The sequence below is a fragment of the Gadus macrocephalus genome, chromosome 5 (genome assembly GCF_031168955.1).
Source record: "Gadus macrocephalus chromosome 5, ASM3116895v1".
NCBI classification, from domain to species: Eukaryota; Metazoa; Chordata; class Actinopteri; order Gadiformes; family Gadidae; genus Gadus; species Gadus macrocephalus.
In genome coordinates, this window is record NC_082386.1 from 1,372,424 (window position 1) to 1,398,690 (window position 26,267).

The 26,267-nt window shown below is 45.7% G+C and overlaps 1 protein-coding gene and 1 long non-coding RNA gene across 4 annotated transcripts in view; one reads left to right on the forward strand and one right to left on the reverse strand.

Moving 5' to 3' along the window:
• The window catches only part of LOC132457132 (protein YIPF7-like), a 41,738-nt gene that overhangs the window by 14,511 nt on the left and 960 nt on the right, over positions 1–26,267 (reverse strand). For both annotated transcript variants that reach the window (XM_060051181.1, XM_060051182.1), the window contains one exon: positions 25,513–25,658. In XM_060051181.1, coding sequence (XP_059907164.1) covers positions 25,513–25,658 — 146 coding nt within the window. The remainder of the gene's footprint in view (positions 1–25,512; positions 25,659–26,267) is intronic.
• Positions 27–1,643, forward strand: LOC132457520 (uncharacterized). 2 transcript variants are annotated; one of them, XR_009525697.1, is made up of 5 exons: positions 27–295; positions 567–617; positions 820–883; positions 970–1,050; positions 1,265–1,643. It is a non-coding gene; the product is annotated as an uncharacterized LOC132457520 (long non-coding RNA). The 2 variants fall into 2 exon arrangements; XR_009525696.1 differs by having other exon boundaries at positions 820–1,050.

The window sequence follows — 26,267 nt, forward strand, 5'->3', positions numbered from 1 at the left end:
GATAATTCTGTCTGTTCGGTCGCTGCGCAACGAATGAATAAAGATCGTTAGCACTCTGAAAAACAGATGACAGATGTGCCCGAAGTTACTACTTTATTACCTCGCTGATGACCAACGTTTAGGAAAACATGTACTTTTAATTCACCCTTGGGTGAAATCGAAGCGTAGTGTGTACTGAATGCGTGTTGATGATGATGCATATGAATTGCAACTTACACGTCTTCCAAACCTTTTCAGTACCCTGGCACATGCTTTGTCCAATGGACCATGGAAGGGACTTTACTTGGCTGACGAGGTAAAACGTGTGGCTGGCGCACGATTCATTGCATCTAGTAGAGTAGCATTCACTGGTAGACAGGCAGGCCTCTAGATTGTTTATTATGATTTAATGAAGTGTTCCTATGTGACGCTGATGGGCCCTGGTTGCTGCTAAATGCTTGTTGAAAGTGCATTGTGCACTTTTTGTATGTAGCTACAAAATGAGGGTGGATATCACTTTATAGTTTTTAGGCATTATGTACTAATAAGAATCATTGACAAATCACATTCCCCTTATACCACCACAGGACGCACCTCACCAGTATCAGAGCAACAGCTGTGGGGTGTTTATGCTGCTGGTGAGATGCATTATTTTCAGAAATGATGACCGATGACTAGTTTGCAAAACAACTAACTCATTTGTATGTTAATTTCAGTACGCAATGTATTCTACCCTCAAAAGCAATATGATTTCAGTGCCATAGTACACTGCTAAACAGTACTGTAACATGGATTTGTATTAGGCTATGAAGTCATTTAAAGCATAACTTTACTTTTCAGGGGGACATGCTCTCTATCAGGAGGTGGTGGTTGGACAGCTGTTGGAGACCTTTATGCTTGAAAGGTTTATATACTGTGTCCATGTTGCTATTTACTTATTTTTGGTGCTCACGAAGATCGTAGCCAATACACTTGTCTCTCTGTCTCTAGCCCTGCAGAACTAGCTGGCTCCTTCTCCCCCTCTCCATCTCCCCATCTCAGTCACACCTTCCAATCACTAAGCAGTGAAAGGTATTACATACTATGTCCATACTTTTCTATTTACGTATATTCTCTCTTGCTCTTTCTCAGACTTTTGATCGATCAGTGATTCCCTTTTTGTTTAATGGTGTGGGTAGTGTTGGTCTGGGCTTGTGTGATTGAATTGAAGGTTGATTATAATCCCTGTTTCTCTCCCTCTCTCTCGCTCTCCTTCACTCTTTTTCGGATCTCTCGCTCTCTCTAGCCCTGCAGGGCTAGCTGGCACACCAAGCTCACCCTCTCTATCTCCCCATCTCAGCCACACGCTCCAATCTGGCACAACAGATGACAGGCCATTCTTACCACCCGAAGTCCTTCAGCAAATTGTTCAAGAGACGCTGAGACTGGACATGGCGATGCTTGGCGTGTTCAACAGGGTTTCAAACACATTCCGAGAACTAATCAAGCCTCTCCATCCTTCCATATATATAAATGAGTTTGGCAGGGGACATTAAGCTTAATAAAGACAATCTCATATGCATAACGGTTAGAAAGATTTACAACAATGCAGGCTGTGGCAGTGGCGCTACGCCTCAAAGGCTTCTTAAAAAAGAAGAATTGGCCAAGAGCACCCCTGGTACTGAGGCACGTTGCATATGGCAGGTTTGTCATTAAAGATGTCTGCCTAGGATAATGTTCTTTTATTACTCCTTTTTCGTTTTATTTGGGACGTCTTTTTTTGCAATCCCTTTCATTTGTAAATGTGCATACTACTGTAGTAAATGTATCTGCCCAGAAATGCTGGTATTTTATTACTCCTTTCTTTTGTTTTTGTGACAAATGCTATACGATGTATAACATACATTTGTGCCTACGATGTATGTTGTAAGGTTAATTGTTACAGAGCAATTACTGTTTTTTTTGTCTTTATTGAAAACATTCAGTTGGAAAAGTAAGTGAACACTTGGAGTCAAATGGCCTACTGTTTGAGCCTTCATAGTGTCTGGTAACTGGATTTGAACTGCATAATGTCCCAAGTGTTATTTTAATCTATTCATTATTTAATTTGGGCATATTCTTAAACAACTATATCAAACATCTCACTTATACCTAATACCCTATCTATACTAACCCAGACGATAATGAACATGAGATCATGGAGCCTCCCTGTAATGATCGTGTTGCATCAAGTTTGATGCAAAGTTTGGGTCGAGATCCGACACATAAATGTAAGTTAACATTCTGTAGGCCTAGCTGGCTAACGTACCCGTATTACGAGATCGAAGAAGGGGGTGCTAACGTCAGTTCTATGCTGCCCATACTACTAGATCGACGAAGAAGAACGGGGCGTTCCAGCCTGCGTAAACGAGAACGCCGGGGGGGCGTTTTAGTCTGCGTGAACGGGAACGCCCACGACACGGGAACGCCCATTTGTGTCTGCAGTCGGATGATATTGTTTTTTCCCCCCTCTCGCCTGCAACGTTGTAATGTTCTCGGGTAGCTGTTCTCCTTGCTCGGGGAGCAGTGCTCTGATGGGCCTTTCACACCAAAAAGAACCAAGAGCCAGTTCCGGGCTGGTGCTAGGGCCAGTTCAAAACAGGTTCCAGCCTTATCCCAGTTATGAACCAGTTGGTTTCACACTGGCCAGAGCCAGCCATGGAGCCGGCGAGAGCAACGTCATGATGTCACTGCAAACGTCTCCGCTTTCCCAGCAACCCTCGCGCCTTGCCGGAACTGTACAATAAGAAGAAGAAGAACCCTCGCGCCAGTTTCAAACACAACAACAGCAATTTCGTCTTCTTCACGTCAATCCGTGCATAATAATCCGTGCATGGTTCGTTTTTTGAATATTCTGATTTAAAACAAAATCAGAAAAAACTATTAACAGAGTAGTTTTTTGGTTTTTCTGATTTGGTTTTGAAGCCGAAAAAGGGCAAAAGGAATTTAAAAATAAACTGTATTTTTCTGTTTTGTAAAAAAAAAAAAAATCCCCTTTAACAAACCGTCGGGGCACCAGATTGCTTTAGAGCGGTACTGATCGCGTTGTGTGTCTTTCCAGTGTCAAATAGTTCACGAATAAAATCACCATAAGGTTCAAGTGCGGCCATAACTAAGGCTAAATATAATTAGACAGTCTATTGCTGGTTTAGGTGGTTGGCTCTTTTTTCTTCGCTGTGTTCTGCCTTCTGGTGTAGCCTAACTATAAATGTATCTATTTTTGTTTTTCTGTTTCGGGTTTAAAAAACCAACACACAAAACACACAAACACAAATAAAATGCTGTTTATTTGTTTATTCCTTTTGCTCTTTTTCTAGAACCAATTAATTGTTTTTTCTGATTTTGTTTCAGATCGGAATAATCAAAGAACGAACCATACACAGATTTATTTGAATCCGTGGATGGTTCGTTCTTTGAATATTCAGATTTAAAACAAAATCAGAAAAAAACATTAACAGAGTCATTTTTTGGTTTTTCTGATTTGGTTTTGAAACCGATAAAGGGCTAAAGGAATAAACAAATAAACTGCATTTTATTTGTGTTTGTGTGTTTTGTGTGTTGGTTTTTTAAACCCGAAACAGAAAAACAAAAATAGATTCATTTATAGTTATAGGCTACACCAGAAGGCAGAACGCAGCGAAGAAAAAAGAGCAAACCACCTAAACCAACAATGGACTGTGAACTATTTGACACTGGAAAGACATACGACGCGATCAGCACCGCTCTAAAGCAATCTGGTGCCCCGAAGTGCTCCGTTATGACGGTGAGGAGGTTCTGTGTGGAGCACAACCTTCGAAGAAGAAATCTAGTTTCCGATTTAGTTTCAGATCGTCCACTCGCAGACTAAGTCGCCGGCTCCCACGGAAAACAATAAAGCTGTCCATTATAGTTGACACCTTAACATCCAACTTAACAATGTACTTTGGTAATCTTAACCTCACAGTAAAATAATCGGCAAAGCCTTCGCTGAAAACTTTACTCTCTACCTACAAACCGTCTTAAACGTTGCTGATTTCTGAATAGTATATGCAACGTTTATGGACGATAGCATAGCATTCGCTGCTACCGAACCATGCTTGTCACGAGTATTTATATCGGATTCGAATTCGGATACAAAGCTACCACAGCTAAATCAGTGATTTAAATGAGAATACTTCACAGCCAATGTTGTCAAATAAACAATATCATACTTACTGACATAATCTCTCATCAAAACCCTTTCGTTTTTCTGGAAAGTTACTACGAGGTAAAACCGCCAAAAAAGGAAGGGTAGCATACCCAGCATGCCTTGCGAAACTCACTCACCTCTTCTTGATTGATCGATGAAACGCTGCAGGAACGCCTGATGGGCGTTTTTGTGTCATGACGGGAACGCCCGATGGGCGTTTTTGTGTCATGACGGGAACGCCCAAGCCTGCAGCTGGACCCTTCTCCATTATAGAATGCGAGAGACTCGATGGAACGTTTGAAACGTTTTTATCTGTATTTTTTTGAGTACAGATAAAATGAGTGCCCTTTTCCCGGCATTCATTGCGGTTTTATCTAAATATCACGCAAACAAAACAAGCAACTGGATTATTCAGTTTTCCCGTTTTGATTAAAAAAACAGAAAAATACCGTTTATTTGTGTATTCCTTTTGTCCTTTTTCGGCTTCAAAACCAAATCAGAAAAAACAAAAAACGACTCTGTTAATTGTTTTTTCTGATTTTGTTTTAAATCGGAATATTCAAAGAACGAACCATACACAGATTCAAATAAACTGTTTTCTGTTTTTTAAATCAAAACGGGAAAACTGAATAATCCAGTTGCTTGTTTTATTTGCGTGATATTTAGATAAAACCGCAATGAATGCCGGGAAAAGGGCAGGCGGATTAAAAAAAAATACATATAAAGAGTGTTCGAGCGTGCAGAGATAATTTGCGCACTCGCAGTTAACATCTACGCTTGTGAAATAATATAATACGCCCGAATGCATGTTTTATCACAATAGTGCTTTATGGCACTATAGTGTCGCCATAGCTTTGGGAGACCTAACGAACAACCTATTCTGTGGTTTAGGTTGGAGAACAGGCTGCGAAATAAAGGACGAGATCTGGGCCCAGTTTCCCGAAAGCATCGTTAGCCTAAGTGGATTGTGAAGTGCGTCGTACGAGCATCGTACAGTTTTCACACCGTTTCCCGAAAGCATCGTTGGTAACGAACGTCGAAAAATCGCTTGTAGCTAGCGAGGACTCCATAACCATGTTCCAATATCCATACTATCCGTACTTACTAGCCTAAGTTTGAGTACGTAGGGCGTTCCGATTCAGATCGGGCGAAAATAAGTGTACTGAAAGGACCCGGATGGTGTACTCAAACGGTCAAATCGCGAAGTACACTTTTCGATGAACACTTTTCGTACTCAACGGCAGCCATCTTAGCTACGTAGCGGAAGAGGCCAGGCTGAGCCAAAGTCGCCGCAGTTTCCACATAGCCATTAATCATTTTGTAGTTTTATTAGCTTTTATAGCTTTTTATAGCTGCTAGGCGTGAAGAGTTCACCATTCAAAGCGGGATGTTTATTGCGAGGGAGGAGCCGTGATCGTAATTTCCGGTTAGTGCACCACTGAGTATTCGATTTGGAACAACACTGACATGAAAATGAGTGCACTTAGCGAGTGCGGATAGTGTACTTCGTTTAAGTGTACTCATGGAAGTATGGATATCGGAACACGGCACGTACTCGTAGGACGCTAAGAGCAACGTTAGCCTACTATAGCCTCAGTGGCGTCACCAGCGGACATTCCTAGTATTGGATGCGTTTTATTAAAACACATCCAATACCAAGGAATGCCCAGCTTGAGCCATTTCGCAAGCAAAAACAGTGGTTACCGCCGATATATTACTCATAAACTACTGTTAGATTTAAACAGCAAAGATAGACATGTTAGAAGTCAACAACAACATAATTTATGACAGCAATTAAAACTTCCAAAAATACATGTGCAGCCAAACTGTCCCGATCAAACGTCACGTCACAAGACATATAATAAAATAAAATGATTCCATTGCTCTTGTGTGGGAGGTCAGGTCGCTTACGAGCTGCACTTGCTGTCTCCCTCTGACTTTAATTCAACCATCGTGGTTAAAATGTCCTCATATTGATCAATGACAGAAGACTAGAGATGCATCATGCTGAGACAAGCGGGTGTCAGAGAATTTCTGCAGGCGACTTTGTCGCCGGGCGTGCCAAGCTGCGACCGAACCGGCTCGGCAGTGTAAAAAGACCTATAGCCAGCGGGTTCGAGTTAGGTGGGAGCCAGTGGCAGCTCCCATAGAGTGAGGTCCGGCTCCCATGAAAGCAGCAAACTCAAATATCTGTGGGGTTCTCTGAAAATACAGCAGCATAATATTGCAATTACAAATAAAGCTATTTTCCCTTCCAAATGCAGAGTAATATTGACGTTAAGTGGGATAATAGAACGCCGGTCATTATCGGGATAATAAGCCCAGACAGGGCGAACCGGACACCGACGCGAAACGGAGGTGCATCGACCTGATGCAACCGAAGACGCTGGCGTGTGAACGGAGCGTTCCCCCGGGTCAAAGTTCAGCGAAAGGCCGATCCCCCCCCCCGTCAAGAACTTTAAGAGACCCCCACTGAGATGGATTCATAAATCGAACCCTGCCTATAGCCTACTTCATCCTGCCCAACAATATGGGCAGAATCTTGACCAAGCTCTCCTAATCGGGTCAGCAGTAGCCGTGTGTCAATGCCTAGCCTCTGCGTTTGAATGATAATGAATGAATGGAACGTTGCATTTTTAATGTCTACAAATATTCTAGACTAGAGAGCCAATCAATGAAACTTTATGCAGAATCAGATGAAGTCGATTCTTTGCTGCCCTAAGTATGTTTCACAAATCAGCACATTAAGATAAATGTAGTTGTCACACAATCTATTTTGGATTTTTGTAATATGGAATTATTTCAGGGGGGGAAATGCAGTAAAAAAAATTATGCAGGATTAGGACTGATATATATGTCGGCCTAGGCCTAATTAATTGTGTTTTAATAAATTTAGCATTCATATTATTGCACTCTATTCTTTTCGTAGGCTACTCTGCGGTTGGCCTTGATGGGGAGATATTTTAACCCTTTTTAACCCCATTTTCCTGCGACATTCCTGCGTCTCCCCCTGCGTCATAGCCCGTTTCAGCACCGTGTCAGTGGACAAGTACAATCCTACAAACGTCGTGAGTGCAGCGAATGCGCGTTCAAGTTAAGAGGAGTTTCTGGAAACGCTGTGCAGAGCTTTTGTGCGGAGCTTTTGAAAATTTGAGGTACAAATGGATCATTCTGAGGCTTGTGAAGGACCAATATGTATAGTAAGGCCAAATTACTCAAAATGGCTAAGTTACCATAGATGCAGAACATTACATACAGTAATGTATATAGAAAAAAAAACACGTACTTCGGGAACCTGCTGGAAGAACACTTTATCTTTATTATTTAAATTTCTTCTCAGACACTCTCAGATTCACTGAACTGATAAATTTGGTTCGGGAGAAGAGATAAAAGCCCGCCTACACTGTAAACTGATTGGTTGACTTACCGATCCAGGCCAATCAGGAGGCGCCTGAGGCTCACGTGCACACTGCCTCATGCACAGTTTCTAGATCCCTCTCTGTTGTGCTGCGCGCTCGCTACACAGATGCGAACGCGGTTAGGAGCACGTCTGTCTCCTGTGCGCGGTCTTGCTCGCTCGCTCTCCATTCCGGGAGATTTTAAGTAATTAAAAATTTTCAACAAGGAGGCGCTGGGTTGAAACAAGGAGGCGCAGCTCTTTCCCGGTTTAGATTAACCCCTGCTGTACCATTACTAAAGTCTACATATATAATCATCGAGGCCAAGCATGCTCTAGAGCAGGGATGGGCAACTGGCGGCCCGCGTCCTCACTCAGTGCGGCCCGCATCCTCACTCGGTCAGGCATAATAAAAAATAAAAGAAAAAAAGAATAATAATAATAATTCGAGTTACAGAAAAACTCGGTCAAGAAAGATGAGAAGAATTCATAGAATTCGAAGGCAAACCCATGCGTCTAGTTTGCTTAGAAGCGATATCAGTCATTAAAGATATCCACTTAAGTCGCCACTACAACTACTACAACTGCTTGTTGGGTTTGAGTTCATTGAGTTGTTGCACTTAATGTTGGGCCACTGTTTTTCAGTTTTTTGACTTCATTGAATGATGATGTATGGGAGCCCTTTGCACTGATACAAATACTGACCATTCATGCTCACGTTTAGTTGAAGTGTGCAGTCATGTGGCCCTCCGATGGTTATGATGAAAAATGTGGCCCTCTTTATCATGAAAGTTGCCCATCCCTGCTCTAGAGTCTATACACATCTTAGCTGTATAGTAACAAAGATAATTGTCCCTAAATACATTGAGGGATTTATTAAAATGAGATTTATTAAAGAAATTACAAATCCGCAGTTGAGCTCTGTCCTTCGTAAACAAGTGATTCCACTGGAGATCTGGCATCAGTCCACAATATTTGTTATGGCCATCAAGATCCCATGACATGCTACCCTTTGTATGCTTTTATATAGGTCTTAGTGGTGCCCTAATATTGTATCTGAAGTCTATTTCCCCAAATTCAGGCTTGGTGCAGAATTACAGCCACTACGAGCCAGTCCCACAATGAGCTTTCTACAAACGTGCCGTTTCTGTGTCTGTAGCTTTAGGATAAAGGGATTGTTGACTGTGCGGACTCCCGGACATCCGCCGGCCCCCGGAGCTGAGCTTCTGCCGGACTCCGGCGCCCGGAGTTCAGCTCCGGCAGGAGTACGGTGCCCTGTACTACGAACCTCGATTAGTGGGTTAGCGAGGTATGTTGTGCTCAAAGACTGTGTTAGCTGTGACATGAAAGTCGATCTCTTTTAGCGTCGCTGTATCACCATGGTAACTCATGCTCTCAACCAAAGCTGGTCGGGAGCAGGTTTTCAGCTAATGGTGTGATCCAGATGCCTTGGCCTCCAGCCTTCCGAGTTGTGACGTCATTTCCGGTCTCAGAGCACTTATAGCGTTCCCGGTTCGACTTTGTGATTGTGTCATGAAATTGGCTAGTCATTGTTTATTGTTAGCTACATTAGCCTCTTTAGCAAACCAGCTCTAAAACAAACAACAGAACTTTAAATTGTATTGCACGCCCAGTAAGACCGAGCAATGCGTAAATTGATGACCGGAATAAAGTAGCAATTTAATGAAGTGTGCAAGAGCATTTAAAATCTACATTAAAATGACCAACCTGGTACAAATACAAAGAAAATAAATCTCTTCACATCCCTTAGCAGGCTCACTTTCTGCCTCTCCAACTCCACCAGGTCTTTGCTGCATTGGCAGCTGTTAAATGTGCTGATTGAGGCGGTGGCAGTTGAGGCGGTGGAAGGAGTTGAGTAGGTGGTAGCAGCCGAGGTAGAAAGTGCGGTGATCATGGGTGTCATGACGGGTAGGGAGGTGGGAGCAGCCGAGGTGGACTGGAGGGGGACCTGGGTTCCTCATCCTCCTGCCATTGCTCCCTTGAAGGGTCTCCCTCTTCCGTGATACCCGCATAGATATCCACTCTCCCGGGGATGCCTTGAGACGCTGAGAAGCCTATGATGGCCATGGCTTGCTCTTCCTCATCGTTGAGGGAGTGTGCCATGTTCAACCCCGCAAGAGTCAACGTCGAAGTTCCAATGCTTTTCTTTTGGTCAGACCTGCCATTTTTTTTCTGACCTCCACATTGGACCTATTGGTACCAGTGACCCCAGTCATTCTCTCTGCTATTTCCCCCCACTTCTTAGATTGTTGCTCGTTCGTGTGGGCACCTTTGAACCGGTCGAATAACAGGCCTTTGTTGGCCTCTACCTCCTCACGGAGAATGTGAAGTTCTTCTGCTTTAAAAGTTTCTCTCCTCTTTCGAGCCTTGTCCGCCATTTTGCAAAAGGCCTTCTCTGTTTCCTGAGGGTGTTACATAGGTGTCATTTCACGTGAGCAATTAATTAATTGAACAATTACACCATAGGCTGTTTAGCAATATAGCATATGTCAGCCTAAAGGTACGGCCACACCAACCGCGTTGCTCGCGGTAGGGGCGTTGAAAATCGGCATTTTTGCATAGGGAACCATTGGTCTAGGCGCGGTACACGCGGTGAAGCGGTGAAGCGTTGCGTTGGGGGCTTTAGGCGCGGAAGTTGCACGTAATTACACACGTAAACGCAGTACCGCACCCACCGCACCAACGCCCGGAGTTCAGAAAATTGAACTTTCACCGCTTCAACGCGTGACGCTAAGCCACGGTAGCCAATCAGCGTGGAGCTTGACCCGACGTCACTGGCAGAGTAGTGATGCTGCTATCCATTTGGATGTACGAAGTGGTAAAGTCGCCAATCTCCCAGCTTTCTTGCGGCATTTCACTGAGGCACGCCCCCTTTCGGTCGTAGTATCTCGTCGCTTTCAAAGTAGAGCGAGCAGATCTGTACAACTAGCAAACAAGATGGCTGCGCCCATAGTCAATGGGGATCGAGCTGTATTTTCTTTGTATTTGTACCACGTTGGGGGTTGTAATGTCGATTTTAAATCCTCTTACACACTTGATTTCATTGCTGCTTCAATCCGGTCACCAATTTAAGGTCTTGCTTTGCGTGAAATTCAATGTAAAGTTGTGTTTTCAAGCTGGTTTGCCAAAGAGGCAATGTTGCTAATGATGACTAGCCCGCTACTACCCCTCGTGGCTCGACAGAAACACGACAGCACTTGTTGAAATAAAAATTGGCGTAAATGGCAAAATATTATTGCAATGTAAAAGGCTTGCAATGTTAATGTTTCTGTAAAGGCTGGCAACCATTATACACTGAATTATTTATTTTTTCCAAAATAGTTTTCTTCTTAAACTCGTCGGACACAAATAGCAAACTGGAAGGCTGGAGCAAGGGAAATACGTCACGTTCTCGCTGAAGCTGGTCGTTCGTACCAGCCTACCATCAAAATGGATAGCAGCATCTTGCACAGAAGCATACGGCCGACATCTTTCTTTATTCTGGGTGGAAATAGTGACATAGTTACGCCATTACATGTGTTTATGGAAAAATTTCTAGCGAGAAATGTGCATTTTACTTTCAGAATGTTCGCTCGGTGAATGTGAAGGATGTTTGGTTTGATAGTTATGACGAAGAGGGAACGCTCCGTTCACTTGCATGGACAGAGTCTCTGGTTGCTCAGCAACCTCAACGTCTTGGCGGACTATTTCTCTGCTGATCAACACTACGAATGCTGGAAACACACCAGACACACCATGTGAAGTTATTTAACCCGATTAGTGTTATTTATATCCGAGATTATTTAATCTAACCCGATCTAAACTCTATCATGCACCCAAACGCGGCGTTTGGGTTTCCTACCTCGGACTCCAGCGCAGCCACGGCCGACATCTTTCTTTATGGGTCGAAATAGTTACATAGTTACGCCATTAAATGCGTTTATGGAAACATTTTTAGCGAGAAATGTGCATTTTAATTTCATAATTTTTGCTCAGTGAATGTGAAGGATGTTTGGTTTGATAGTTATGACGAAGAGGGAACGCTCCGTTCACTTGCATGGACATGGACTCATCTAGCTGCGGTGGCGCAACCCGGTCTCACGAAAAGACGTGACACTGTCACGTTATTTAATCTATTGAAACGTGTTCAGGATCACGTATTTTCAAATTTTTCGTGTTTACAAGCACAAATTCCAAACCCATGTATTTCAATTGGAAGTATTTGTCGTGTCACCAGCACGACTTCCAAACTAAGGTTCTGTGCGGGAGCGTTCTCCCTAATGTCCCTTAAGGAGCTCCGTACAGTACATTTATTGTTAAAAATTGTGAACGATATGACAGCTTTAGGCCACCCGTTTCTACTTTCACCTTTGATTCTGAGAAATGGTGACAATTCACGGATATAGGCTATTAAATGCAGGTGCGCTGCTCAGGCAAACCGCGAAAGAAAAAAGGGTAGCTGCTTAATCTGATATTTTTAGAATTGTATGTCTTGATGTTTTGATCTAACCATAGATCTATTGTCTTGTTTTTGGCTATGTGAATGGAAGTCCGCGTCGATGCCTCGCAAGTCCAGTGTCGCGAGCGGACGTGACATCTAGAAGTCATACCGTATAATAATGGGTTATCACTATCCTCGGGCCGGGCCTTTGATCGAGCGTTTTTACTTTTATTTTATCATTATCATAAATTAGCCTAATCTGAGGAGAAATCTATGCCATAAACAGAAATATTATGGGTCTTTATTACACGGGTCTTCTCAATGCCGTGGAACGCTCCGTTCACTTGCATGGGTCCGGGGATATCTCGGGATTGGTTTCTTTATTAATCGAATGGGAAATGCAATAGGCCTATTTTAGGACCGAATCACCGTTGAACTTGTTTCTAATAACATTTCTAGCGAGAAATATACTTTTTACTTGCATAATCTTTAGTCAGTGATTACGTATGATCTTTAGTTTTATAGTTATTAGGAAGATTTTATTGGCTCGCTCGCATGTTTCAATGACGTCAGGTTGCTAAGGACGCTGCTTTCGCTAAACTAGCACACACACACACACACACACACACACACACACACACACACACACACACACACACACACACACACACACACACACACACACACACACACACACACACACACACACACACACACAATGCATTTCGCTGCAGATATTCCCTCAATTATTATTACTTTCAAAACGTTGGCCAAGGTTGAATATCCTTTTTATTTGGGCTGCTTCTAGGACATTTTGGGTGGATTTTGAACGGTATGTGGGCGGGACGTTTTTTGCAGGACCTGGCAACCCTGCGCTGTTGCCCGGGGTGCTGAAATGCTCCGGAACAGATCTGGATCCACTATGGCCAAAAGACGTGTATGCCCCCCCCCTTCAATAAATTATATGGCAGAATAAAGAATAAATTCATGCATTATCATTCAACTTGAACATGTGTTTTTACAGTATAGCGTGGTGGAGGGCTGACGTATGTTGCCCAACCCGGAAGTGAGCGTCGCCCTGGTTTCCCTTGACAAAAAGCCAACGGGTTTTTCCATTGGATTTTGGATTATTGCAGAAAAATTAGCATCTTTGAAGCACCTCCTCAAAAACTGAAAATAAATAAAAAATATCTGTGCTCCAAAGAACGAAATGTAAACCAATGCATTCTGAATAATAATAATAATAATAATACATTTAATTTAGAGGCGCCTTTCAAGACACCCAAGGTCACTTTACAGAGCATATAGTCATCATTCAAAACTATGTAAAACAGACTAGGAATAAAAGAAAAACAGAGGTTAAACATGAATAATAATAATAATTAATAACACTCAAAGACGCCTACAGTGAAGGGGGGACCTCACTAACCACCACCAATGAGTAGCACCCACTTGGGTGATGAATGGGAGTGTTTCTCCGATTTTTCCATGCTACACAGAACGAAATGTAAACCATGCAAATCAAGACTTCATGTTCATAATCATTTAAATATCATTAATCTCCTGAGTGTGTCGAGTGGTATTCTATTTTTTTCAACGGGGCTGCATCCAGTCACTTGACCGTCATGGTTGCTATGGTGGTTGCTATCGACCGCCCCCTCTAATCCTTACATGGTTCTAAAAACCACGCGGCAAAGGAGCTGCCGTCCATTGTGTTGTTTTTGTCGTAAACTAGGGTCAGATGGTTAAAAAATAGACAGATATTCCAAGGTATCCTTAAAAGGCAGCTTGGATGTTTTTATTTTGTGCAGTTTAGACTTCTTCTATAACCTATTTTTGAAAGCAAAACACCAAGCTCATTGATTTAACGAGGCAGGGTTATTTGAAACAATTTATTGAATAAATATTTATGAGAGGTCATTCCTTCTCCTGAGTTTGCTTCCTATTTATGTCTAGTGTACACCCCTACTGTCAGCAAGCATCACCCCCCCCCCCCCCCCCCCCTCCCCATATGGATTTGGAGAATTGCTGCCACGTCCCGGTGGTGGAGGTATCATATATATGAAAGAGGGCATTCAATTATACTACAATGATCAATTAGGAGGCCGAAGCCCTAAAGGAAGTGATGCAATAGGTGACTGAGTCGACAACATTTAAGTAAGCCTTGGGGTCTCTTATATATCAAAGGGGGTCTCAAAGGACGCATATACGCTTCAACCTGTGGCTTACAGGAAATGACTCAGCAAGTGCTCCATCTTGTTGCACCCACCCAGCGGCTCGCTTGCAAGATTTTGGCCTGAAGTTCTTCCCAGACCTACACCGTAGCCATCCAACCTGCATATCGGAGAATCAGGCCTCTCTTTAATAATGACAAAAAGTTATGAGAGGAATACACATAAACTTTTGTTGTCTCATAAGCGGCGTGGTGTCGGCTGCTTTTGACCTTTTGACCCCAGACTTCTGAGGGAATAGCTGAATTTATTCATTAGTCAATCAGAAGTATGTAAATATCTTCCCGGTGTCGTAAGAGAGCGAACAAGGTGTCCTTCAACATCTACGCTTCCAGGCGATTGCAATGGTGCCACACATGAGCATATTCGAACATGTTTAATGGTAGTAATTAGCTGTCGAAATTGGAGGCCTTAATCAATAATGAGCAGCTATTGATTTACTTTCCGATAGAAATTTGTGACAAATGACATATTATTTAGCATCTACACGTTGAGCTGAGTCCAATGACACCAAGCATGACACTCTAGAAAATGTATTTTACATGGTACATATGGTCTAGGACATGATCTCGGTGTGGCAAGAGGGCAAGCTTGATCTCATTGGACTCAGCTTAACGTGTAGATGCTAAATAACATGTAATTTGTCAAGAATCTCCATCGGGAAGCAAATCTATAGCTGGTCATTATTGATAAAGGCCCCCAAAATCGACAGCTAATTACTACCCCGAAACATATTCAAATATGATCATGTGTGACACTGTTGCAATCGCCTCGAAACGTAGATGTCAAAGGACACCTTGTTTTCCCCCTTACGCCTCCGGGAAGATATTTTCATACTTCTAATGGATTGATTCATATTTTAAGGTTCGCGGAGTGAGACTTTAGGCGGCTGCAGCAGAAGTGTTGAGACGAAAGATGATATCAAGACATTTATAGAATATTCCGATTCACATTATGATTCTTCATCATAACTCTCCGACCAAACATCCTTCACATTCACTGAGCGAAGATTATGAAAGTCCAGGCCCCCCCTTCCTGCATTCGGGTTCCGACTGGGCCAAGTTTCGGGCAGGAAGGGCCCTCCGGGTCCGACCGGGCCAAGTTTCGGTGCAGGGGTCCCAGTTAGGCCCTAGAATAAGGTATTCAAATTTCAGGGCGGTACGACCTTCCTATCTCAAAAACTGTTTTTCCACCACATTCTGGACCATTAGGTCTTGCAGGCAACACTTCTGAGGGGCTTTGTCCAAATGACAGTCCATTTGGGAAAACTTTTTTTCTCTAAGGGCTACAATTCCAAATCTCGGATATGTCGTTCTCTGGGCCCCGGGAAATGTGTGTAAACATTTCAGTATCCCTAGCTCTCTCGAAAAGGCCGGAAAAGGGGCGTGACCTCCAACAGTACAGTAAATGTACATAAGACAGAGGTTAGTTTCTAGTCCCCATTTTTTGTGGGATGGATGTGTACATTTGTGGCTTAAGGTGTGTAGACACAGCTGGCCTGTGGCCACGTTTTTGAAGCCTGGGGTCAAAAGGTCAAAAGGAGCCGGCACCACGCCGCTTATGAGGTAACAAAAAGTTCATGTGTATTTCTCTCATAACTTTTTGTCACTATTAAAGAGAGGCCTGATTCTAAGATATGCATGTTGGATGGCTAGGGTGTAGGTCTGGGAAGAACTTCAGGCCAAAATCATACAAGCGAGCCGCTGGGTGCAGGTGCAACGAGATGGAGGGGGGCCTGGACTTTCATAATCTTCGCTCAGTGAATGTGAAGGATGTTTGGTCGGAGAGTTATGACGAAGAATCATAATGTGAATCGGAATATTCTATAAATGTCTTGATATCATCTTTCGTCTCAACACTTCTGCTGCAGCCGCCTAAAGTCTCACTCCGCGAACCTTAAAATATGAATCAATCCATTAGAAGTATGAAAATATCTTCCCGGAGGCGTAAGGGGGAAAACAAGGTGTCCTTTGACATCTACGTTTCGAGGCGATTGCAACAGTGTCACACATGATCATATTTGAATATGTTTCGGGGTAGTAATTAGCTGTCGATTTTGGGGGCCTTTATCAATAATGACCAGCTATAGATTTGCTTCCCGATGGAGATTCTTGACAAATTACATGTTATTTAGCATCTACACGTTAAGCTGAGTCCAATGAGATCAAGCTTGCCCTCTTGCCACACCGAGATCATGTCCTAGACCATATGTACCATGTAAAATACATTTTCTAGAGTGTCATGCTTGGTGTCATTGGACTCAGCTCAACGTGTAGATGCTAAATAATATGTCATTTGTCACAAATTTCTATCGGAAAGTAAATCAATAGCTGCTCATTATTGATTAAGGCCTCCAATTTCGACAGCTAATTACTACCATTAAACATGTTCGAATATGCTCATGTGTGGCACCATTGCAATCGCCTGGAAGCGTAGATGTTGAAGGACACCTTGTTCGCTCTCTTACGACACCGGGAAGATATTTACATACTTCTGATTGACTAATGAATAAATTCAGCTATTCCCTCAGAAGTCTGGGGTCAAAAGGTCAAAAGCAGCCGACACCACGCCGCTTATGAGACAACAAAAGTTTATGTGTATTCCTCTCATAACTTTTTGTCATTATTAAAGAGAGGCCTGATTCTCCGATATGCAGGTTGGATGGCTACGGTGTAGGTCTGGGAAGAACTTCAGGCCAAAATCTTGCAAGCGAGCCGCTGGGTGGGTGCAACAAGATGGAGCACTTGCTGAGTCATTTCCTGTAAGCCACAGGTTGAAGCGTATATGCGTCCTTTGAGACCCCCTTTGATATATAAGAGACCCCAAGGCTTACTTAAATGTTGTCGACTCAGTCACCTATTGCATCACTTCCTTTAGGGCTTCGGTCTCCTAATTGATCATTGTAGTATAATTGAATGCCCTCTTTCATATATATGATACCTCCACCACCGGGACGTGGCAGCAATTCTCCAAATCCATATGGGGAGGGGGGGGGGGGGGGGGGGGTGATGCTTGCTGACAGTAGGGGTGTACACTAGACATAAATAGGAAGCAAACTCAGGAGAAGGAATGACCTCTCATAAATATTTATTCAATAAATTGTTTCAAATAACCCTGCCTCGTTAAATCAATGAGCTTGGTGTTTTGCTTTCAAAAATAGGTTATAGAAGAAGTCTAAACTGCACAAAATAAAAACATCCAAGCTGCCTTTTAAGGATACCTTGGAATATCTGTCTATTTTTTAACCATCTGACCCTAGTTTACGACAAAAACAACACAATGGACGGCAGCTCCTTTGCCGCGTGGTTTTTAGAACCATGTAAGGATTAGAGGGGGCGGTCGATAGCAACCACCATAGCAACCATGACGGTCAAGTGACTGGATGCAGCCCCGTTGAAAAAAATAGAATACCACTCGACACACTCAGGAGATTAATGATATTTAAATGATTATGAACATGAAGTCTTGATTTGCATGGTTTACATTTCGTTCTGTGTAGCATGGAAAAATCGGAGAAACACTCCCATTCATCACCCAAGTGGGTGCTACTCATTGGTGGTGGTTAGTGAGGTCCCCCCTTCACTGTAGGCGTCTTTGAGTGTTATTAATTATTATTATTATTCATGTTTAACCTCTGTTTTTCTTTTATTCCTAGTCTGTTTTACATAGTTTTGAATGATGACTATATGCTCTGTAAAGTGACCTTGGGTGTCTTGAAAGGCGCCTCTAAATTAAATGTATTATTATTATTATTATTATTCAGAATGCATTGGTTTACATTTCGTTCTTTGGAGCACAGATATTTTTTATTTATTTTCAGTTTTTGAGGAGGTGCTTCAAAGATGCTAATTTTTCTGCAATAATCCAAAATCCAATGGAAAAACCCGTTGGCTTTTTGTCAAGGGAAACCAGGGCGACGCTCACTTCCGGGTTGGGCAACATACGTCAGCCCTCCACCACGCTATACTGTAAAAACACATGTTCAAGTTGAATGATAATGCATGAATTTATTCTTTATTCTGCCATATAATTTATTGAAGGGGGGGGGCATACACGTCTTTTGGCCATAGTGGATCCAGATCTGTTCCGGAGCATTTCAGCACCCCGGGCAACAGCGCAGGGTTGCCAGGTCCTGCAAAAAACGTCCCGCCCACATACCGTTCAAAATCCACCCAAAATGTCCTAGAAGCAGCCCAAATAAAAAGGATATTCAACCTTGGCCAACGTTTTGAAAGTAATAATAATTGAGGGAATATCTGCAGCGAAATGCATTGTGTGTGTGTGTGTGTGTGTGTGTGTGTGTGTGTGTGTGTGTGTGTGTGTGTGTGTGTGTGTGTGTGTGTGTGTGTGTGTGTGTGTGTGTGTGTGTGTGTGTGCTAGTTTAGCGAAAGCAGCGTCCTTAGCAACCTGACGTCATTGAAACATGCGAGCGAGCCAATAAAATCTTCCTAATAACTATAAAACTAAAGATCATACGTAATCACTGACTAAAGATTATGCAAGTAAAAAGTATATTTCTCGCTAGAAATGTTATTAGAAACAAGTTCAACGGTGATTCGGTCCTAAAATAGGCCTATTGCATTTCCCATTCGATTAATAAAGAAACCAATCCCGAGATATCCCCGGACCCATGCAAGTGAACGGAGCGTTCCACGGCATTGAGAAGACCCGTGTAATAAAGACCCATAATATTTCTGTTTATGGCATAGATTTCTCCTCAGATTAGGCTAATTTATGATAATGATAAAATAAAAGTAAAAACGCTCGATCAAAGGCCCGGCCCGAGGATAGTGATAACCCATTATTATACGGTATGACTTCTAGATGTCACGTCCGCTCGCGACACTGGACTTGCGAGGCATCGACGCGGACTTCCATTCACATAGCCAAAAACAAGACAATAGATCTATGGTTAGATCAAAACATCAAGACATACAATTCTAAAAATATCAGATTAAGCAGCTACCCTTTTTTCTTTCGCGGTTTGCCTGAGCAGCGCACCTGCATTTAATAGCCTATATCCGTGAATTGTCACCATTTCTCAGAATCAAAGGTGAAAGTAGAAACGGGTGGCCTAAAGCTGTCATATCGTTCACAATTTTTAACAATAAATGTACTGTACGGAGCTCCTTAAGGGACATTAGGGAGAACGCTCCCGCACAGAACCTTAGTTTGGAAGTCGTGCTGGTGACACGACAAATACTTCCAATTGAAATACATGGGTTTGGAATTTGTGCTTGTAAACACGAAAAATTTGAAAATAAGTGATCCTGAACACGTTTCAATAGATTAAATAACGTGACAGTGTCACGTCTTTTCGTGAGACCGGGTTGGGTGGCGCGGTGACGCGGTGGAGCGTTGAACCACCACACAAGCTTCAGGTTAGGCGCGGTACTCGCGGTGTCCAACGCGAGTGTTGGGAAAAATAACCTGATGAGCACATCACATGGCAGGCACATTAATATATAGTCGACTCTTGCTCTAAACCCAACGAACACATAACACAAACATGATAATATAGTCAGGTCAAGGCCAGAGCCGAAGGCCCCATTTCCCAGGCAAATGGTAGACACTCAGACAATGCATCATCCTCAAGAACGGGAGAGCCACATTAATTTATCACACAGGAGACATTTTGAGAGCTCTCCCCCGTTAGGAGGAACCAAGAGATACACCTGCCCATACTAGGGCCTGAGAGCCACATTAAATTATCACACACGAGACACTTCGGGGGGGCACTCCCCCGTTTTAATTTATCACACAGGAGACATTTTGAGAGCTCTCCCACGTTAGGAGGAACACAAGAAGATCCAGGGCCTGGGAGCCAAGGTCCAGCAAAAACACACAGAACCACACACACCTCAAACGCACACACCTCATCGAGAGGAGGATACAGCTTAAGACTGTATCACACAGGGACTCTTGATCTTCTTCTGAAGCAGACCTTCCACGGAGGCGAAGCTCTGGACGAACCATCAGCGCTGATTAGGGACTTAGACATATTCGATCTCTCACGCTTTATGACTCTGTATAACCGTTGCCACTTTACTTAATAAATCCAAGGTCCTCGTGCCGACAGACTTTATTACCTCTCCGTCTCATTTCATCTGGTCCAGTAACTAGACAGACCGTTTTTCCCCTCACGAGCAACGCGGTTGGTGTGGCCGCACCTTAAGCCTAATCAATTGTGTTTTAATATTTCATTTTATTGTAGTCTATTCTTTTTACGTTCGAAAGATCATTCGTGAGAATGTTGGTACGATTATTGATCCATTGTTATCGGAAAAACTGAGCCCTGTAAGATATTCTAGAAACACGAAGAGAAGAAAGGGATTGTTGACGTTTGCGGACTCCCGGACACCCCGCCGGAGCTCTCGCCATACTCCCGGAGGGGCGGGCGGAGCGGGAGACAATCCCTTTCTCCTCCGTGTCGCAGTTCAGTCTAGACTTCAGGGAGTAAAAGCCAAAGTTCCTTTCCCCCAATTCCTTCTCAACCATGGCCGAGATAACCCCCATTACGAGTAGTACCAGAGATGTCGGAGAACCCAACGCAGTCTAGTCTTTTCACCAAATGGGAGCTCAACGCAATTTTTATGCTTTGTTGTGTTATTATGTTGCATGTTATGCGCTATAAAACACCAACAGCAAAACAGTTATCCAAATAACAAAGAAGAGTACAACACTCACGTAACAGTGTGTGTATTCACACACATACCTGATGTGGCGCTCTCAGGTATAAGCTCATTATCTCATTGGCGGGCCATATTCTCGGGGCGGGCAAAGCAGAGAAAGGTTATATTGTAGCGGTATCGTATTCACTGTGTATGTTGTATGGTGCGTGCCCCCTTTAAGGGAAGGGGGCGTGGCACCCACCTGGTGTTACAACGCAGGTCTTAAGGAACGCACCTCTGGCTGTGCGGGTTCTGTGTTTTGGGAAATAAATCCTTCTCGTGTTTTTCACCGGCAATCAAGTCTCCGTCTCCATTTCATTGCGATCTCCTACATTGGTGACCCTGACAGTTTCCGGACGTTTTACCGGATTACTGTTCTATGCACTGGAAGAGCGAGGACGCGCAGATCGGAGATTGGGCTATGGAGTTCGATTCGGCGGAAGGTTCCGTGGCTGCTGCTCCGGTGATGGCAGTCTCCCTGAAGCTCCCGGAGTTTTGGGAACGGCAGCCGCGGGTCTGGTTCGCGCAAGCGGAGGCGCAATTCGCGCTGAAGGGGATTACTGCGGATGAAACCAAGTTTTATTATGTAGTCTCCGCGCTTGGTGGCTCGACGGCGGCCAGAGCGATGTATATTCTCGAGGACCCCCCGGCCCGTGGGAAGTATGCATTGCTAAAGGGGTTCCTGATGGAGACGTTCTGTTTGTCGGAGGCTGAACGGGGCTAGCAGCTTCTGGCATTGAATGGCCTCGGGGACTCCAAACCATCGGACCTCATGGATCACATGCTCAATCTCCTGGGGAGTAATAGGCCTTGTTTTTTGTTTCTGGCTTTATTTATGCAGCAGCTGCCAGTGCGTGTTAGGGCAGCTCTAGCCAACAGCGACACCACAGACTTTCGGGCTCTGGCTAGGGTGGCGGATCGTTTTTTCGCCGCCGGGCGCGAGCGCTGCACGGCCGTATTGGCTCACACCACTGGCGACCTGGAGATGACGGACACCATCGCTGTGGCCGCGGCGACACGACGACAGCCACAGCAGTCTGCAGGCCTGTGCTATTTCCACGCCCTGTATGGACCCAAAGCTAGGAGGTGCCGCCCCCTGTGCAGTTTCGTGGCATCGGGAAATGCACGGGCCGGCACTCGCTAGCTGCCGTTTGTGTCGGCCGTTCTGGGGGTCTGTTATTCATCACAGATACAGGCTCTGGGCGACGGTTCCTGTGTGACACGGGGGCCCAGGTGAGCGTTCTGCCCGCGTCACGCATTGACAGAATAGGGGGCGGCCACGGCCCCGCCCTGGAGGCCGCCAACGGCAGCCCCATCCGCACCTTTGGGACTAGGACTGTTAATTTATGTTTCGGGGGTCAGCGTTTCGGCTGGGATTTTGTCACCGCGGAGGTGTCCACACCCCTCCTAGGCGCCGATTTCCTCTGCGCCAATGGCCTTTTGGTGGATGTGATGAACCGGCGCTTGATAAGTGCTGAGACTTTTAGCTCCCTGGCATGTGAGCTCAGTGGCTCAGGCACGACGAAGCTGTCGGGCGCACTCTCACCCTCCGATGTGTTTTCCCCCCTCCTCGCGGAATCCCGGAGCTTACGGAGCCCACGTTCTCAGCTGCCGCCACCAAGCACGGAGTGGAGCATCACATCGCGACCACTGGCCCGCCGGTCTACGCCAGGGCCCGGCGCCTCGACTCTGCTAAGCTCGCCGTTGCTAGGTCTGAGTTTGACACCCTGGAGCGTCTTGGAATTGTCCGGCGATCGGACAGCCCCTGGGCTTCCCCGCTCCACATCGTCTTGAAGCCTGCCGGTGGGTGGCGTCCATGTGGGGATTACCGCCGGCTCAATGACATTACGGTGCCCGACCGCTATCCGATTCCCCACATCCAGGACTTTTCTGCCCGCCTGGCCGGTGCGGTAGTGTTCTCCAAGGTGGACCTCGTTCGGGGCTATCACCAGGTGCCCGTCCAGCCGCAGGAAGTCCCGAAGACGGCGGTGATCACTCCGTTTGGACTATTTGAGTTTTTACGGATGCCGTTCGGCCTGAAGAACGCAGCCCAGGCCTTTCAGCGCCTGATGGACACCGTGCTGCGGGACCTGCCATTCCTGTTCGTTTACCTGGATGACATTCTGATCGCCAGCGCCTCCACGGCCGAGCACATGAAGCATCTGCGAACACTCTTCGAGCGGCTCAGCCAGCATGGCCTGATTGTCAATCCAGCCAAGTGCCAATTCGGCCGGATCGCCATTGACTTCCTGGGCCACCGCATCACCAAGGAGGGAGCTGTTCCCCTGCCCTCGAAGGTGGCTGCAGTGGCGGACTTCCAGCGCCCTCTTACAGTTCGGGCCCTGCAGGAGTTTTTGGGGATGGTGAACTTTTATCACCGTTTTGTTCCCCGTGCGGCCCGGCTCATGCGGCCCCTGTCTGAGGCACTCAAGGGTAAGACAACGAAGCATATTATTGACTGGACCGCTGAGAGAGAGGCGGCCTTTGGGGACACTAAACGGGCATTGGCCGAGGCGACTATGCTGGCGCATCCTTTGCCTGCGGCGCTGATTGCCCTGACCACCGACGCTTCGGACTATGCTGTTGGTGCCGTGCATGAGCAGTTGGTGAACGGCGTCTGGCAGCCGCTGGCATTTTTCAGCCGGCAGCTCCGCCCCTGCGAACGGAAATATAGCACCTTCGATAGAGAGCTCCTCGGCCTTTACCTCGCCATTAGGCATTTCCGTTTCCTGTTGGAGGCTCGGCCATTCTCCGTTTTCGTGGACCACAAGCCATTGACGTTCGCGATGGCGAAGGTTTCGGAGCCGTGGTCTGCCCGTCAGCAGCGCCAGCTGGCCTACATCTCCGAGTTTACCACGGACATCCGCCATGTGGCGGGTAAGGACAATCACGTGGCTGATTGCCTCTCCCGGGCCAAGTACGACAACGTCGGTGCCACGCTCCTGTGTGACGTCTCCACTGGACAGCCAAGGCCGGTCGTGCCCGGCAGTTGGAGGCGTCAGGTTTTCGATGCCGTGCACGGCCTTGCCCATCCTGGGCGGAGGACATCACAGCAGCTGGTGGCCGGGAAGTTTGTCTGGCATGGCCTTAAGAAGGACATTCGGGACTGGGCTCGGGCCTGCGTGGTTTGCCAGCGAGCCAAGGTGCATCGGCATGTGACTGCTCCGCTGGCGCATTTTTCAGTGCCGGAGCGGCGGTTCGACCACGTGCATGTGGACCTGGTGGGTTCTCAAGGGTTCAGCTACCTCCTAACGATGGTGGACAGGACCACCCGCTGGCCGGAGGCTGTCCCGCTGGCATCCACTACGACCTCTGACGTGGCCCGGGCGTTCATAGGCACCTGGGTCGCCCGGTTTGGCCCCCCTTCTGATGTCTCCTCTGACAGGGGACCTCAGTTCACTTCCGAGCTGTGGAATGCGGTCGCCGGGGGCCTGGGTGTGCGGCTCCATCGAACAACCGCTTATCAAACACAGGCTAATGGGTTGTGTGAGCGGTTTCATCGCTCCTTGAAAGCTGCACTCCGGGCCAGCCTTACGGATGACGGCTGGGTCGATAGGCTCCCCTGGGTCATGTTGGGCCTCCGGACTGCCCCTAAGGAGGACCTGCGGGCTTCGTCGGCCGAGCTGGTTTACGGACAGCCACTACGGGTTCCTGGGGATTTCATCCCCACCGCCACAGCTCCCTGGTCGGCAGCCCAGGAGCGGACCTCGCTCCAGGACAGGGTCCGGGGTTTCACGCCGGTGCCCACCTCGCAGCACGGCCTCCCGAAGGCTTGCGTGCCGCCCAGCCTGCGGACGGCGGGGTATGTGTTCATCCGCCATGATGCCCATCGGGGCCCTTTCCGTCCTCCCTACGACGGTCCGTTTCGCGTCCTGGAGGCCGGTGACAAGGCCTTCTTGGTAGACATCGGGGGCAGGCCTGACTACATTTCGGTCGATCGCCTCAAGCCAGCCCACCTGGATCTGGACCAGCCCGTGGGGTTGGCTCTGCCCCCGCGGCGGGGTCGTCCTCCCCTCGGCCCCCGCACCGGTTCCGCTGAGTCGTTTCGGGCGGGTGCTCAGGGCTCCTTCCCGTTGGCCTTGACTGTTCGGGAGTGTGAATTCTGGGGGGGCGTCTGTAGCGGTATCGTATTCACTGTGTATGTTGTATGGTGCGTGCCCCCTTTAAGGGAAGGGGGCGTGGCACCCACCTGGTGTTACAACGCAGGTCTTAAGGAACGCACCTCTGGCTGTGCGGGTTCTGTGTTTTGGGAAATAAATCCTTCTCGTGTTTTTCACCGGCAATCAAGTCTCCGTCTCCATTTCATTGCGATCTCCTACAATATAACCTTTCCCCTTAGGACAACATACGGGGAAATTTCCAAATCTGTCCATCTGAGCTTTCATTTTCTCGAAGGCGGAGCAGGATACCAAGGGCCTGCTTTACACATATCGTCATTTCTAGCCACTGGGGGATCTTAGGCAGGCTAGGGGATCTCAGATGAATGTTAGAAAACCACTTAAAGTGAAATTCTCATGCCATGGAACCTGTAAACATTTTGCAGCACTTCAAAGCAGCTTCTACAGATGTGTTGCAGGTGTCTAAAACACACATCAGCAGGGACTCACCATCAACAGGTTGACCCCAAGTGTGATGCAGAAGAGGATAGGGCCCGTCAGGTCGGTCTCGTTCATAATACTGCCGTCGGCCGGTTTGAACGGGTTCAAGACGGTCATGGTCTTCTGCCATATGTGGTCAAAATTAATGCCAAGCTCTTCAGAGAGAAAGATATGGAAAGTCAAATGATTAATTTTCCTTTTTTGATGGGTATATTTTCATCATTAATGAGTGTACACAAATGTAATGTGTCAGGGAACAAAGAAAACCCCAAAACCTTGGGTCAGAATATTCTATGCACTCCAAATCTGGTATTTACTATTGAGCAGACACTGTTGTAAAAATCCAGTGAGTTCTACGATATGATGATTAACATATCATTAGTAGGGGTAATAATGTATTGCCTCACAATACATTATGATACGCGATAAATGGCCCAAAATACAGATTGTATTGAGACACAGCAATCCGGCAATAATCCTGTTGATTAAGATTGATTGATATTGTGAGGCAATCCTATAACGTTATCTCAAGATATATGTCTAACTATGATACAAAATGACCGGGAAAAGGTAAGTGCTGGATTTCTGTGTTTATTCATGATCCAAACTTAGTTTTTAATTTTCTCTCTTTGGCTAGTTAATTTCCATTTAAGTTTAGAGATGCTGGGACGATGGAAATCTGTTTAGTGTGCCTATTTTATTAATTAAAATATTTGGTGCCAGCGTATTGATTCTCGTATCGCACGAAGAAGGGCATATTGATA